We start from the raw sequence: 15598 nt of genomic DNA on the forward strand, positions 1-15598 counted from the left end.
TGCACTGTCATGCGCCTGCTTAATCCCTATTATTATACCCTATTAAAAGATATATATGAAAAAAAAAACATTTATACCAGAACAATAGGAGGGAATAGCTACTGACAAAGTACCTAAAACATACATTTAACTTAATGAATGACAACACAAACAGTGAAACTGTGTTGATAGCTAGTAATTATTAGACTAGGCCTACAATATTTTTAGGGAAGTCAATCCATTAATTAGAATATCCAGAGAAAGGGAACAGGTGAAATGTTTTTCTCTCTGCCCTTCGTTAGTTAGAGCCAGCTGTTGTGGGACTGCCTGTTGTTGGGAGACTAGGCATAGCTCAGGTGGCACGCACACACACGCACTTGTGTGCGCGTGCATGTAGCCGCGGGGCCTAAATCTGAAATCCCTGAGATCCTGGGAAAGTTCCAGGACGGGGAGAGGGGGGGGAGGCGGAGGGATCTCGCATGCAGGCGCTGCGGTTCCAGCCAAACTGACGCCGCCGTGGCTGTGTGGCGCTCGGCTGGGGCTGCTGGAGGAGTGGAGGCTCCGGGCTCTACAAACCTGCGTCAATAACTCCGCAGAGGACCAGGGCAATACCGGAAGTTACTGTGACTGTACTTTCACAATAAAGGCGGATATTCAGTCATTTGTAAGCCTAGTTGAGCTATGAGCAATGCTTGCTACGATTGCCATAAATTGCCAAAAATTGCCATAGTTAATTTTTATATATATAATAAGTAACCAACATAACCTAACCTAATGCAAATTATTGTTCATAAATTGACTTATTGACAATCATCAAACATCGATTTAAATAATGAATAAATACATTTTTGCTACAAGACAGAAAACTTTATTTAAATAACTTTGATTCCATGTAAAATTAATATAAATCAAAATCTGAATATAAAACACAATTACTATGGGGAATGTTGATGGTTATTACCTTTTTTGCAATGAATATATTACACAATTTATATGAAAGGTAAGTAATTAGTAATAATCATACAATTAATATTAAAATATAAAATGTTATTAGGATAATTGATAGGTTATCAATTATTCTTAGGACTCCACACACTATTTATCGATTTTATTTTGTACCACACTAAATTCTAATGACAAATGAACTGAGCTTCTGTTACTTATGTTCTCTTCCGCTGCCGCCTTGCATTACTTTTTACTATTTGTTAACGATGCGTTTATTTTGAAACGTGCAGCTGGATGCAATTGCTAATGACGCTCGCTTGACATTTTAACGTCAACACACATGCTCGCAGACACAATCCGCACATACACACACAAACAGACACACACCTTCGCTGCCTCAGTATGTTACAGTCTGACCTACGACAGACAGGGAAGCCTTCACACGCACAGGGCTGTCTGCGGCGCACTTGTTATCACAACAGAGGTGAGAAAATTGTTGTTTTGTATGCTTCCAGAAATTGTGAATTTTTTGATATGTTGTTGTGGGTTTGTTGCCCTGTTGAATATTTAAAAGTGTTGTTTTTTGTGTGCGTTGCTGTTAAAAACCCTAAAAATGTGCCCACTGCCACTTTTTGGGCAACTTTTTAGAGATTAAATATTCTAGCATATATTGAGATTTTATTACGGTTTTATAGCTGTGTAGATCAAAAATCAATAGCCTATATTCAATGTGAGCACAAATTCAGGAGTAATAAAACACATAGGCTAAGTATGGTTCTCTTTGATAGACTACAATGTGCTTGATTGACTGGTTCAAGTTTTGTCTCTAGTGATGTTATCAAACTATGCCAGGAATGAACCAGGATGCCAAATCATTCAGCTCACATATTGTACCGTCAAGGTGTGTGTTAAGAGGTTAATTAGGACAGAACCCGGGTTCTGCAGCGGCTGAGTGGTTCGGTGTAGTAGTAGTAAAGGAAGCCGGCGTGTTTACTTTTTTTGGGAAGGGGGGGGGGGGGGGTCCTGGTGATAAAGCATTAGGTAATTAGCCTATCTGAGCCTGCAGACTGAGAGACGCCAGGCGCCATAAAGCAGCAGCGGCGGACTGATGCCGCATTGAGCCCGTGCGCTTTTTTGCTGTCATTGTAAACCCCAGCTGTCTGTCTGACTGTCTGTCTGCGGGAAACCAGCTTTGGTCACATTTCTATCAACAAGCGCAGGGCATGGTGTAGTTAGGCTGGTTCTCACTGCTTATTACCTGTGTGTATTTTGAGATCCGATCTGATTGAAAAGCCACAAAGTCCCAGATTTAACACTGAACTAATCTGGTTCTGTTGTGTCTTTTTCAGAAGTTTGGTCTCTGTGGTTAAAAGAGCTTCCACTTCACCTTTGTCTGCCAAGATGTTTATTTTTTTTTTCTTTATCTGGATCAGACGTGCATGCAGAGCAGAGCAGAACAAGTGAAGGTATCTGACATGCAAGAATGCTTTACAACAGTAGTACTACAAAAGAGTGTTTTTCTGCCACATGGGTCACATATGATACTCCACACTGCAGGACGTTCAGCCACAAAAGACAAACCAAGTAAATCACCATCATAAACTTACTACTGGATCTCTGACGTGCTGATATTACTGTATGAATATTTGAGAAAAGTTGATTTATTAGTAAGATGCTGCAGCTGGAGTGATGTGCACTAAAAAAGACTCTACCTGAATGCTACCTGAATATAGTGGAATAGAGTGAATCTACACTTCTCTACATTATTGTTGGTATTTCTGTAATTTTCAATAGTTTTTCAATGGGGAGAAACACACAAACAGGGAGCTCTCCCTCTCTGTCTCCCTCCCTCTCCCTCTCTCTCTCTGTCTGTCTCTCTCCCTCTCCCCCTCCTGTCCTGTGATGTGTTCTGGCCAGACAGTATGGCTCCTGGGCGTCAGTGGCATGATCATAGAAACAGAGGCCAGAAAGGACATTCCTCATTGTTGGTGAATCTAGAAAAGAGCCCGGCCATCTTGCCCTGCTCTTTCTCGTACAGTTTTTGGTACGTGTTTCATTTTCTCCGCAGAGAAGAATAATAACCTTGTTGTTGTTCAGCATGTGGGAGATCATGCTCTCTGTGTAGCCTCCTTATCATAGAAATCCTTCTCCAATGTCCAGATCACTGAATATGAGTAGACTTTGGTAATGTGGTGCTCAGTCTCAGATTTCACTCTGGTTATTGTCATCACTCCAGACCAAGCTTATCACCTTAATTACTCTGGCTTAACTCCCCTACAATTAAACCCCAAGGTCTCTTTTCTACCTAACCTCTGAACTCTTTCACCAACCGTGCATCTTTTGGAGCTAAATTAGCAGTTAATGCTTTCTCTCACTTCTCTTGCCAGGTGATTGAAACTTGACCCGGATTTCTGGCTGTGTGAGGAGTAACCTTTCCTACAGGAGGCTTCAAGCGCAGAGCTGCCGGATCCCTTCTGTGCCAACCCAGAGAGGAGATTTAGGGTTTGTGCTGCACTGGCGGGAGTCCAACTCCTCCTCCAGCAAGCACTGCTCGGAAGTAACAGCGGAATACAAAAAAAAAAAAAACAGCCTCTGTTTACACAGACTCATCACGCTACCTCTTTTATCCATACCTCTGTTTGTCCTCTGTCCTGGCTCCTCACTCCTACTCCCAAGTGGAAGCCTAAACATCAGCTCATCTCGCCCCTCCAATTTATTTATCTCATCATGAACTCCTCAGCCTCCATTACATCACTTTTCTCCTTCACCAGCCCGGCAGTGAAGCGCCTGCTCGGCTGGAAACAAGGGGATGAGGAGGAGAAGTGGGCAGAAAAGGCTGTGGACTCTCTAGTGAAGAAACTAAAGAAGAAGAAAGGGGCAATGGAGGAGTTAGAGAGGGCCCTCAGCTGCCCTGGCCAGCCCAGTAAGTATCAGGCTAGTACAGTGGTTTCCAGTCTGGAGGTCGGAACCTGAGCAGGGGCGGGGGGTCGGGGGGTGACACCATAAACCTGAGGGGCCTTGAGATGATTTACAGGATAGGAAATGTTATAACTTTACTCTAATATTTACTTGTTTCCTTCGAAAAACTTGATGCTTTACATTCTGGGCCAATAAAAATGATTGAAATGAAACGATTTGAGAAGGAAAAATCACTCTTTGGATAACCCACAGCTAATTGACATATTATGAAACACGTGAGGAGGGGGCAAAAGTAATTCTATATGTTACGGGTCAGAAGGTAAAAAGGTTGGGAGCCACTGGTCTGGTCCGTAAAGGGCTGTGTGAGCTCACAGGTTTGATTGCAACAGATGCTTTTTGTCAATGTGTTCTTGCACAAGACCCAGAAACCTGCCCTGACTGTTTTGAACCGGTCTGGAAAAACGATTAAAAGCCAGAAATGTGAAATTATACTAGTCTCATTATCAATTATGTTGAAAACATGACAAAAGCTCTTATCTAGAGTCACTTACTAAGCTGAACATACACACAGTAAAAAATACGAGTCACTTGCTTGTAAGTCCAACTTCCAGTTGATTCTTAAAAGTGCACCTTTAACTAACCGAATTAGAAATACTTTTCATACACTAGAAAAAAGTGCCGAGTGCAGATTTCTGTCTAATCACCAAGGTAACAAACGTGTCTCATCATGATCAAGGCTTACAAACAACAAACAACAGGATTTGCCCGTTTCGTGGAGCTCTTTTGATTTCATGTTAACTCCTCAGGCAAGTGTGTGACGATCCCTCGCTCGCTGGACGGGAGGCTGCAGGTGTCCCACAGGAAGGGTCTGCCTCACGTCATCTACTGCAGGGTGTGGCGCTGGCCTGACCTGCAGTCCCACCACGAGCTGAAAGCCCTGGAGTGCTGCGAGTTCCCCTTCGGCTCAAAGCAGAAGGACATCTGCGTCAACCCCTACCATTACAGGCGCGTGGAGACTCCAGGTACACACATTAGCAGAGAATATCTAATAAATTAGCTTTATAAATAAGGTCATTGTTGAGTTTTAGTATTGTAACTGTAAGGCTTTTATGGGTTCCCAAATAGAGGCAGGACATCTGATCCAATACAGTGTTCCCAAGCCAAAAGGATCTGCAGTAATATAATCTTTTATAACAGCATCTGGCTCTTGCTCTGTCTCTCTTTGTCTTTGTTCGCTCCCTCCCTCCCCACCTTCCTCCTTCCTTTTCCCTCGGCTCCGCTCAGTGCTGCCACCAGTCCTGGTCCCACGCCATAGCGAGTTCAACCCTCAACACAGTTTACTGGCAAAGTTCAGGAACGCCTCTCTGCACAACGAGCCTCTGATGCCCCAGAACGCCACTTACCCGGACTCCTTCCCTCCGCTGCCCTGCTCCTCCTTCTCCTCCTCCTCCCCTTCCTCCACTCACGCCCAGTCTCCCACCTCACAGAGTTACCCCAACTCCCCCAACAGCTCTGCAGAGCCCGGCAGTCCGTATCACATCACAGGTAGGTATTAAAAGGAGCAAGCCGACACTTAAAGTGCTACAGTCTGAAATATTCAAACATCTGTCATGTAAGCAGGCTGCAGTTTCACCATGGCTGTAGCAGATTCTGACCTCAGTCTCTGATGAGTGTGCATCAGTTGGTTTTCTCCATTTATCCTCTCACTGTGATTCGTGACATGCTTTTCCAGCGGAGACTCCCCCACCTCCGTACAGCATGATGGAGACGAGCCCTCAGGAGGATGTGAAGCCCAGCAACTCCACAGGAACCACTAAACTTACATTTTCCGCTCCACACACAGGTAACTTCGGCTCAAGCAACCGGAGATACACAGAAAGTAGAGATGCATGCAATATTAGTATTTCTGCATATGAAGCAATAAGCAATGATGGGATATCTGGTTGTATGAGGCACTGCAGATAATGTTGCAAATCAATGGGCAGGATGCTTCTTGATGCACCATAAGATCAAGAGTCAACTGTCCCTCGTCTTCCTGTTTAGATTTACGGCCCGTGTGCTACGAGGAACCAGAGTACTGGTGTTCCATAGCGTACTACGAGCTCAACAACCGGGTGGGGGAGACTTTCCACGCGTCATCCCGCAGTGTGCTGGTGGACGGCTTCACAGACCCTTCCAACAACAAGAACCGCTTCTGCCTCGGCCTGCTATCCAACGTCAACCGCAACTCCACCATCGAACACACGCGCAGGCACATAGGCAAAGGTAGGCTGGACGACTCATGCAGGTAATTCACATCAGAAGACACTTGTGATTTTTTAATGGGTTTTTTTTTTGTACCCAGCATACATTAGATCAGAGCAAGAACCGGATGGAAGCTTGTTTGCAAAAACCTTTTATAGTTTCACATTTGTCTTTTCTGAAACGAAAACATCACTCGGCTCGTCTCCTTGTGCTGAATCACTCAGGCCAAATATTGTGGTTTTTTTTCATGGTAAAAGGGTTAAGAAAGCTTTTCTTTGTTGGACAGACATCAAGAGTCTGCGGGTTACAGTAAACTGTGCAACGAGAGGATGTGTGGTTTTGAATGATAGGGGTGATACAAAGAGTTGAGGATAGTTCATCCCCAGTTCAGACAGGACTGACACAACTCAGTCAGTTACAAGCATAAATGCCCTTGTGGTTTTTCTCTGGCAGAATATACAATGAAGTGACTGAATATGTGTTTTTGCTGTACAAATTTTGTTGTTGTGTAAATGTTGCATTTGCGTCACGGCAAAAAGACAAGGGTTCCCATGGTCTTGTACTTTATCATTTAAGACTATTTGATTTTCCCCTCAGGTCTACACCTGTACTATGTAGGTGGCGAGGTGTACGCAGAGTGTCTGAGTGACAGCAGTATCTTCGTCCAGAGCCGCAACTGTAATTTCCAGCACGGCTTCCACGCCACCACCGTGTGTAAGATCCCCAGCGGCTGCAGCCTCAAGATCTTCAACAACCAGCTGTTCGCTCAGCTCCTCGCCCAGTCCGTCAACCACGGCTTCGAGGTCGTCTACGAGCTCACGAAGATGTGCACCATCCGAATGAGTTTTGTCAAGGTACTGAGCTTCCTTGTAAAATGAAACACTTGGGTGATATGCAACATGTAGAGACAGAAATGTAGTTAGTGATCATCCTTTTACCCACATTTCTGCTTGAAACGTGGTTTAATAAGAAGGGGCTAGATATCCACCCTCATTGTAACATTATATGCCGTTATTTTGATCTTTTAGTGATGTTGAGCTTGTCAAATCCCACTTTACACAAGCAGGGATTGCACTTTTCCACTTGGCACCCATTAATTTGAACAGTTAACTGAACTGCCGTCTTGCATAGTGAGATTTATGGTTGTGTCCACTCCTCAGGGCTGGGGCGCCGAATACCACCGTCAAGATGTGACCAGCACCCCCTGCTGGATCGAGGTACATCTGCACGGGCCCCTGCAGTGGCTGGACAAGGTCCTTACACAGATGGGCTCCCCGCACAACCCTATTTCTTCGGTCTCATAACATGAACACACACACACTTTTTTTTTAGTGTGTGCCCTCGGTTCTTCACACAGGTAGTCGTAGATTCTGTATGCTCGTCCAGGTCCAGGTTTTCTGTCCTACGGTCCCTTTCTTGACATCTCACCCAAATTTACAAAACTGTCTGTTACAGCTTTGTCACACTACACAGCAAAAGTGAAAGACAGGTGTAACTGAATTTCATTGGGTAATTTACAACTCATGTACTTAAATGATCAAGTGTTCTTTAATTTCAGTATGAAAAAGTATTTATCTTCTCTCTCTTTCCATTGGGACGTTCACTGCACTCCAAGCCAAGGAAAACGATGGGATACATTTGTAGGTACTCGGACTTGTTATTATGTGTTATAAATGTTATTATGGTAGTGTGTATCGTATTTCCAAGTGTTGAATAATGTTTGACTTCATGTACCGGTTGCTTTTTCTTCATTCCAGTAAAGTGTTTTTTTCTTTAAGAATCTTTTTTTTTTTTTATATATAAGATTTGAAGTTACACAGGTATTTTTCTCATGTTAAAAAAACAAAGCATCACATAGCGAGAAATTTCTCAATGTTAACATAATTTTAGTCTCATCCTCACAGCAGGGGGGATACACACTTCATCTTAAAAACACAGGAACAACATACAGTAGATACACAGCATCTCCTTGCCACAAAGACAGCAGAGCCAACATGACCAATATACGTCCCATCCCACTTCGTTTTGTATTCCTTTTTGTATACACTTACAATTCACTGTCTGTGCAATAGCACCACAAGCATTATATAAAAATTTTGTTAAACACACACATCCTGAAAGCCCCCACTTGACTGTAAAGAGGCTACAGACATGCCTTACACAAACTGATTGTCACATGTAACAACACTTCATGTTCAAAAGAAAACATTAAAAACACAATGAAGAATAATTCATGAAGAGGAAACTGTCAGAAAAGTATCAAATAAATGACACTAAAACAAAGAAATAAACTAGTCTTAGGTTGTTTTTTTTTTGTTTTTTTTTTTTAAAAGCAACGGAAAAGACAGGAGGATGAAACTGAGCTCATGATTATTTTGGCAACAACATCTGAGCAACTCCAACTGGACAATTATAATACAGTGCCTTCCTATAACTAATAACTAACAGAACGAGTGGGATTTGATGGTGTAACTACAATGTAAATTAACAATAAGTTAATATGAAAAGAAATGTCTTGTATTTAAGAAATTATACTTCATAAACAGCACCAGACATGGTTTTTCACATAGTCAGCCTGGGCCTAGTTCAGTCCACCTGTCTCACCACACCTTCAGCCTGTCTGCAGAAGTTCATGTTAACAGTGTATGGTTACTACATTTATGCATCAAGTGGCAGTGCTCGTTATACATTACAAATAGTAAGGTAAAACATTGAGCAGCCGGTGTCAGCAACCCTGGAACTGTTGCTGTGATTGGCTGCGGCTCTGTGTGGCCAGGAGCTGCTGCTGCTGCTGAAGGAAGCTGATCACCTCTGGACTCCTGAGCAGTGACTGAAAGGACACACATAAACACACACATTTCAGTGCAAAACGCAACAACAAATATGTCTGTAGATCCAAAGCTTTCTTGTCTTTTTCTCCCTTTGTAGGGAAGAGAAAGCCTTGAGCCAAATTTTTCTATTCACATAGATTCCACTCCCAGTGTGGGTGGAAGGACACACAATGAAACACGGTGGCTGTCAAACCTGTTCACTTAGGTACTTAGCTAATGTGTGCAAGTCATTTGGACAAAGTGATCAGCCAAACTCTACCATGCAGTCTTGAGTAAGGCAACCAATTAAAAGTTCCCATACAAGAGAAAAAGTCAGCAGAGGCAGCAGTGAGAATAAGGACAATCATACACACATGGGTGACATATTAAAGGAAAAACCTGAATGAAGGATAGGAGGAAAAATAAGAAATGCAAATGCTTCATGCCAGTTTTTCCTTTAATTTGTCACCATTGTGAAAATCATCGACCAATCTGACTAACTGTAACCTACCAGTCTCTTCTGGTTGAGGACCTGCTCTATCAGGGATGGTCTAGCTGGCCGGTCCCCCATGGCACCAAGACGTTGTTTGTTCACAGACACAGGCCGCTCCTCTGAGTTTTCCTGATTACCACGAAAAAAAAAAAACAAGTAATTAACTCACTGAGGGAGTTTTGTTTGTTGTGCTTCATGATAAAGTCTGGAAAAACAGAGCCAGGGAATCACATGAGCCAGTGAGGTCAGCCCTGGGAGCGTAAACTGAATTGTAAACTGAGGTCACACCTCTTAAATTCTTTACTCCTCCAGTCATCTGTCATGGGTTGACTTAAAAGTGTGCTCAAGGGTCTATATGGGATGTCTCTGTCACATCATGATAGGTTCAAATCAAAGCTTCTAGCTATTAAACTATCTATGAAGCTGAACCTTACATCAAGTTTCCCACTGGACATGGCTTGATCACTTTTCTTCTTCTTGTACTTGTCTTTGTACATCTTGTTGCGGTGTTTTTTGCACATCCACGGTTTCCTCTGCTTGGCCACCTGCGTCGTGGTCTCCGTGCAGCCTTCATAAGTGCACTGTTTAGGAGCGTTGTCACCCTCCGAGGTCTCCTCGTCGTTGAGCTCTTCCGGGCTGGCGGCGCTGTCTCTGGGATCAGAAGTGTCCAAGACGTCGCTCTCCTCGTCCAGGTCGTCCATGTCGTAGGAGGAGACGTTGTTTTCTGGTTCGTGCGGCGTTATCACATTTCTGCTGTCGACCACTCCGCTCTTACTCACGTAGTAGCGCTGTCCGTCTTTCGTGAGCAGGAGAGTGGAGTCTTTGTCTTTATTTGCTGATGCTGAAGTGTCATCTTCGCTCATGACTGCGGTGTACGAAAACAGTGCAGCTGCTGCAGCAAGCTAGCTTGTTAGCTAGCTAACCACCATCCCTTTGCAGTCAGCTCACGTTAGCTGATACAGCTATTCGTTGACATGTCGCCATCCGGGTTCCTGTAACAGTAGGTGTTCGGCTGCTTTATGAAGGCAGTATATCATAAATACACTCTGATATAGATAATAAATTTGATGATTTGTAACTGCCTACCGTCACACTTCCAGGGGTTACTGCTCTCGCTGCATTTAAAATAGCACGGATTTCTTCTTCGCTGCTTTGGTTCCAAGTGTGGGACTGACCCCTGGTGGTCAAACAAAAATATGCATCCTCCTCACAATGAGCGGTTTGTATTAATGGTATTACATATTGTTGGAAGAAGAGGGTCATGAAATCTTTTATAAAAAGAAGTTGTTGTTTTTTCAGTCCTGTATTCGTAATTTAATTTAAGTAAAACATTTACATATGAAAGAAGAAATTATGCATCAATCCTTGTATTGATGGGTTTTAATAACTGTAATTATAACCCAGATAATCAATACCAAAGTGTGCAGCTGTTAATAAATGGTTATTCAGGCAGTGGTCACTGCTGAAAGGTGGACACTAAAATAACTGATTGCATTTTCAAAAGTTTAACATTTGACAAAGCTGAAAGTTTTGAAAGTGAGCAGTTATTGTAGAGGCAGAGATACTTTACAACTTGGTCTGGTGTTCTCGCAGGTAAGAATAGAAATAAACTGTCAAGTTGTGGGAATATGGCTGGCAAGATTATAGTGGAAGGCACAGACACAGCTGTCTGAATCTTCAGTCAGAGTTCCTTATATTCTCTTCTCATTAAACTGGATGATCTTTCAGGGGGAAAATGTATTTATTATGTATTGTTGATGCCATGACCTGATTTCATCAAATGTTACCTGCCAACCTCTGACAATTTTTGTGCTTGAAGCTGAGCTGTACCTTATGCTGTTATTCCTTACTGTATATCTGTAGATTTTTTTTGTAATGCAACAAATTTCCATGACTAAACAAGCCTGATGAAGCTGTTTCTACTCTATCATCCCACCTGTATTCTGAGCACCTTCCGTGTCAAGTACAGACAATTTTGGATCCCACATCTCTGGCCACAACTGTTGTGGGATTCATGAAAATATAACAAGTAGGCCTACCCTTCTAGTCAAGTGCCACCCCAGCAGATAACAGTTAACAACAGCTTAAAAAAACAAGTCTTTGTGGGAGTATATGCATGTTTTTGATAGGACAAATTTACAATGAAATAAATCTGTATGCAGCTGAGATTTTGGGATTGTGTACTGCACATCTGGCCATTAATCCAGTCATACAGCAAGGCGGGTGCAAAGCCACTGAAGTCTTTATAAATCTTCCACCAACTTAAATCAGCTTAAAGCTCTATAAAAGACACAGACAACTTGTTTTTGAAACATATTTTAATTATTACTATTATTGATAGACCATTGTTGAACAGAGGTACAGGTATTGGTATTGCAACAGATTGTAATATTGTGGTGCAGCTGTGAGAACACTTTGGTAAACCACATGTGCCCCATGTGCTGGAGAATGTGAATTTCAACAGCACAACAAATTCATACCGATTTTGGTCAATATGGCGGCACATTACTGTATATGTGTGATGATGGGAATAAATACAGAAACGTACAGACACGTGTGACGACTGCAGGGAGATCATCTGCTAAAAAAAAAAAAAAATCTGAAATCGCTCTGCATATTTCTCACCCTCCCCTGGTTTCTCCCTTTACTGGTTGCTTTTGCAGAGGAAGTGACATCATTCCCAGTTTCTGACAAGAAGCCAAGATGGAGGTCTCATTTTCTTCTTGTTTGTGCAGATTCATCTAAGTGCCACAACGCCAAGTTGAAACAGTCTTCTTCAAATCAACTGTAGTTTCACCTCGACCTGATGATCTCCTCTAGATTATTTTTTCTTTGCTGACACACATGTATGATTGATTGTTTTTTTTGTTGGTTTTTTTTTTACAGTTCTCGTAGACTTACTACTAGTAAAGAAATATACTGTATTGTGAACTATCAAAATAAATAAAATTATGTTATTTACATAACATATAAACAATACTTCATCACTAAACTGTTTTTTTTTTTAATATAAGAATAGGCTACTGTATGTCTGTCATGCTTTCATCTGAATAAATGAAGCCATGAATGAGGTTGTACAGAGCTGAAATAAATCCTTTTAACTGTACTGCTTTCCAAGAGTGCTGCTGGTTCTCCGGCATCCGTGCTGACTTTTCTCTCAGACCTGTTTGACTGCACCTAAACCACAGTACTTTTGTGCAAATAGGCAGTCCTCATAAACTGTTAAATGTATACATTTACTACCTAAAACATTCCTCCAGACCCCGTACAAGTGGTACAACAATTACACTTTTCTTTACTGCTGGGATATGTGGATGAAATATGCCTTTAGTGTTGGGGGAAAAAAATGTAAACAAAGGCTTCAAATGTGTACATGAGCATCAGGAAATAACAAGGTTAATATGACATATGAAAATGTGTGGACTGAGGAAATAATTAGTTTGAGTTTGCTACACGAGCACCCGGATGCTGCTGAATTTTGCGTATCGAGATGTGATGAATGAAGCAGGTAACAGAATTACAAGGAGCAATCCACTGCACCGTTGTCTTAATAGCAGTCTGTGTAAAATGTAAACTGTAACACTGCATTCCAACATTACAGGAAGGCAACGCCAATACTGTTTAGCACAGAATAATCTTTGATCTGTTTCTGTCGCATATCATTTTCAGTGAACACTGTTTTTTTTTTTTAAAACACATTTTTGTAATAAAAAAGTCCTTTTCTCTACGTTCCTCATCTCCCGTTTCCCATCATGACATTGCTCGTCAAAGTCTACGGTTGCCTACTTCACAATTTCTGCGCTCTACTTCTACACACTTTTCCATTTTTTTTATTCCACCAAGCTCTTAGGACAAGTCAAACACTTATCCTTTATGAAAAAAAGGGAAATACATATCAAAAAATGCAGTGAATAAAGAATGGATAAATAAGGTTCAATAAAACATGAACATTGGTCCATATTCTCATATTGCCTTGTAGAGCTGCTCCACCAAAAGGAAGTTTCCATGTTGAGCCCGGATCATCACTGAAGGGTGAACAATACGCTGTCGCCCTTTCTCGCTCCTTGAGCCCTGTAACATGTGCTCAGATGAGAGAATGTTAAAAAACAAATAAACAAAAGTCTTTCACCTCGTTCTGCCTTTTCCCTCTTCCTCATGATCCCTGTTTTTTTTTTGTTGCCTCTTTAGTCTTTCTCTGCCATCTTTTTTTGCCTCTGTCTACCCTTTGATCAATCTCTCCTCCAGGTTTTGGAAAGATGGATTCAGGGGAGATAAAAGTTTGCTCCATTTTTTTATTTTTATTTTTTTTCGTTTTTCCCTCCACAGTTTTCCCCTAGTCACCCCCAGCCTTAGATGAGAGAGTGTGGGGAAGCTGACATCTCCTCCTCCTCCTCCTCCTCCTCCTCCGTGTATAAAGGGAGGAGCTGGATGAGGATTTTCTTCTCCTTGCATTCCTCCTCTTCCTCCTCTGCACACCTCCTCCTCCTTCCCCCCTCCGCCTCCTCTCTAGAAGGGCGAGCTGGGGGAGCAGACGGTGCTGGCCGAGCTGATGGAGATGTCATCAGAGTCAGATGGGAGGCTGGGGTTCGGGGAAGGGTCAGAGCAAGTGCCAGGGGTCAGAGAGGGAGGGGCCATGGGCAGGCCAGGGAGGCAACTGGGAGGCTCCGCCCATAGAGTTTTAGTTGTCGATGTTGTTACTGTTGTCACCGTCGGCATCAGCTGCAAAGGCAGCGGCTTCACATCCGGGTAGCGTCCTCGTCTGAAAACCTGCCCCTCCTTATCAAGAGGGGTGGCCTGAGTGAGGGAGGAACAGGAGAACACTGTGATTAGATCCTCTGCTGCTGCGATCCAGCAGCACAGTGCATGATCCAGTATGGAGGACCAGGAGAGCCTTGCATGGATCCATTCAGTTATTATCTGATATTTAATCGGACAGTTATGAGAGGGATTTAAAAAAGCAAAAAGAGTAAATTAATAAAGGGGTTTATTAGGTTTATAAAGCTTAAAAGATCAACAATAATATATTTATCACATATCACATAATTCAATTAAATAAATTATTTTTATTTCTAATTATCTTCTGTTGTTACTGCATTCACATTTCCGTTTCCATTGTCATTTTCATGGCAATGTGGGGTGTTTTTTGTTTGTTTGTTTGTTTGGTTGATTGGTCAAAAGAAGAAATAGGCTGAAAGATTGTGTCTATGTCCAAATTAAAGCCCCTTATTTAAGTATTAATCATCTATTTAATTTATATTAATTGCTTCATTTTGTTATTTATAATCTCTCTATAACGCTCGACTAATGCATGAAATTGTTGCATGCATTCATCTGTTATTAATTCTTTCAAGTCAATTATTAATTCCTCTTACCAAAGTCCAGTTACTGTAAATATCAACTGATCAATTTCTTTATAACTCTAAACCTTTATAACCATGCGTCTCTATAGGTCCTCCATAAATCAGTGGATAAAGTCAAACATCAGGGGGCGGGAGGAGCTGAACAGCAAGTCCTGGTGTTAGTAGAGGCAGCCAGGTGGGGAACATCACATCAAGCAAAAAAAAATAAAAATCAGTGAAATTCATTGTGACAAGCAAAGGAACAGGGAACAGCGTTATTTCTTTGGAAAGGCAGCATTCACAAAGATATAGCGTAAACAAAAAGTGAGTGTTACTCAGTGAAAACCTCAGCAACATCAGTTTGTTTACTTTGTTTTATAGCACATGTGCAACGGAGACATTTAGGAGAAACATTCACAATGTTATTCACAGAAATCCAGGAGACACTGATATGCAGCGACACAACACAGACGGTGAGGCTTGAGCAAAAGACAGACGACAGCGATGCAGGTACTGTATGAAATCTGCTTTGCGGCGAGCGAAGGGATGAAAGGAGAAAAGCGAAAGGCCGGGCACAAAGATCACAAGGCAGAGACAACAACATGGAGCTGTAAGAGCAGCACAGCAGCAGCCAGTCAGCAGGGCAGCACGCGGGGGGGGGGGGGGCACATCAATTTCAGAGACACTATTTTGGTTTGTTTTGATTTCTCGCTGGTTTGTGACCGTCTACCCAGTTGTGTCTCTATGGAAACCCGGCGTACCTTATCCAATACATGGCCGGGTGCTGGTAGAAATCCAATGACCCAGATCTCTGCATAGAAAAGCTGTCATCCAACTGAACACAAAGAGAAACCAGCACAATCAATCTA

General features: G+C 42.3%; 3 protein-coding genes across 9 annotated transcripts in view; 1 reads left to right on the forward strand and 2 right to left on the reverse strand.

Annotated features, from left to right (window-relative positions):
* Nucleotides 1–1274: 1274 nt before the first annotated feature.
* Nucleotides 1275–7819, forward strand: smad9 (SMAD family member 9). 3 transcript variants are annotated; one of them, XM_056397642.1, is made up of 9 exons: nucleotides 1275–1408; nucleotides 2274–2390; nucleotides 3312–3847; nucleotides 4650–4865; nucleotides 5128–5388; nucleotides 5576–5686; nucleotides 5887–6108; nucleotides 6685–6941; nucleotides 7248–7819. In XM_056397642.1, the coding sequence occupies exons 3-9, from the start codon at nucleotides 3652–3654 to the stop codon at nucleotides 7389–7391; spliced, it is 1407 nt and encodes a 468-aa protein (XP_056253617.1). In that variant the 5' UTR covers nucleotides 1275–1408; nucleotides 2274–2390; nucleotides 3312–3651; the 3' UTR covers nucleotides 7392–7819. The 3 variants fall into 3 exon arrangements, with proteins under 3 accessions (XP_056253617.1, XP_056253616.1, XP_056253618.1); XM_056397641.1 differs by lacking the exon at nucleotides 2274–2390; XM_056397643.1 differs by lacking the exons at nucleotides 1275–1408; nucleotides 2274–2390 and adding an exon at nucleotides 2853–2968.
* A 570-nt stretch (nucleotides 7820–8389) lies between these two features.
* Nucleotides 8390–10567, reverse strand: rfxap (regulatory factor X-associated protein). Of its 2 annotated transcripts, XM_056397647.1 has the most exons (4): nucleotides 10477–10567; nucleotides 9825–10382; nucleotides 9409–9519; nucleotides 8390–8917 (listed from the first exon to the last, which is right to left on the reverse strand). In XM_056397647.1, exons 2-4 carry the CDS (start codon nucleotides 10251–10253, stop codon nucleotides 8813–8815), a joined length of 645 nt encoding a protein of 214 aa, XP_056253622.1. In that variant the 5' UTR covers nucleotides 10254–10382; nucleotides 10477–10567; the 3' UTR covers nucleotides 8390–8812. The 2 variants fall into 2 exon arrangements, with proteins under 2 accessions (XP_056253622.1, XP_056253623.1); XM_056397648.1 differs by lacking the exon at nucleotides 10477–10567 and having other exon boundaries at nucleotides 9825–10470.
* Nucleotides 10568–11690: 1123 nt separating this feature from the next.
* Nucleotides 11691–15598, reverse strand: part of LOC130182601 (serine/threonine-protein kinase DCLK1-like) — a 50624-nt gene continuing 46716 nt past the window's right edge. For 3 of the 4 annotated variants that reach the window (XM_056397637.1, XM_056397636.1, XM_056397638.1), the window contains 2 exons: nucleotides 15491–15564; nucleotides 11691–14184 (listed from right to left, as the gene is read on the reverse strand). In XM_056397637.1, the coding sequence (XP_056253612.1) occupies nucleotides 14127–14184; nucleotides 15491–15564 (132 nt within the window). In that variant the 3' untranslated portion in view covers nucleotides 11691–14126. The remainder of the gene's footprint in view (nucleotides 14185–15490; nucleotides 15565–15598) is intronic. The other variant, XM_056397640.1, reaches the window with a different exon arrangement.

Source organism: Seriola aureovittata, chromosome 15 (genome assembly GCF_021018895.1).
Source record: "Seriola aureovittata isolate HTS-2021-v1 ecotype China chromosome 15, ASM2101889v1, whole genome shotgun sequence".
Lineage (NCBI taxonomy): Eukaryota > Metazoa > Chordata > Actinopteri > Carangiformes > Carangidae > Seriola > Seriola aureovittata.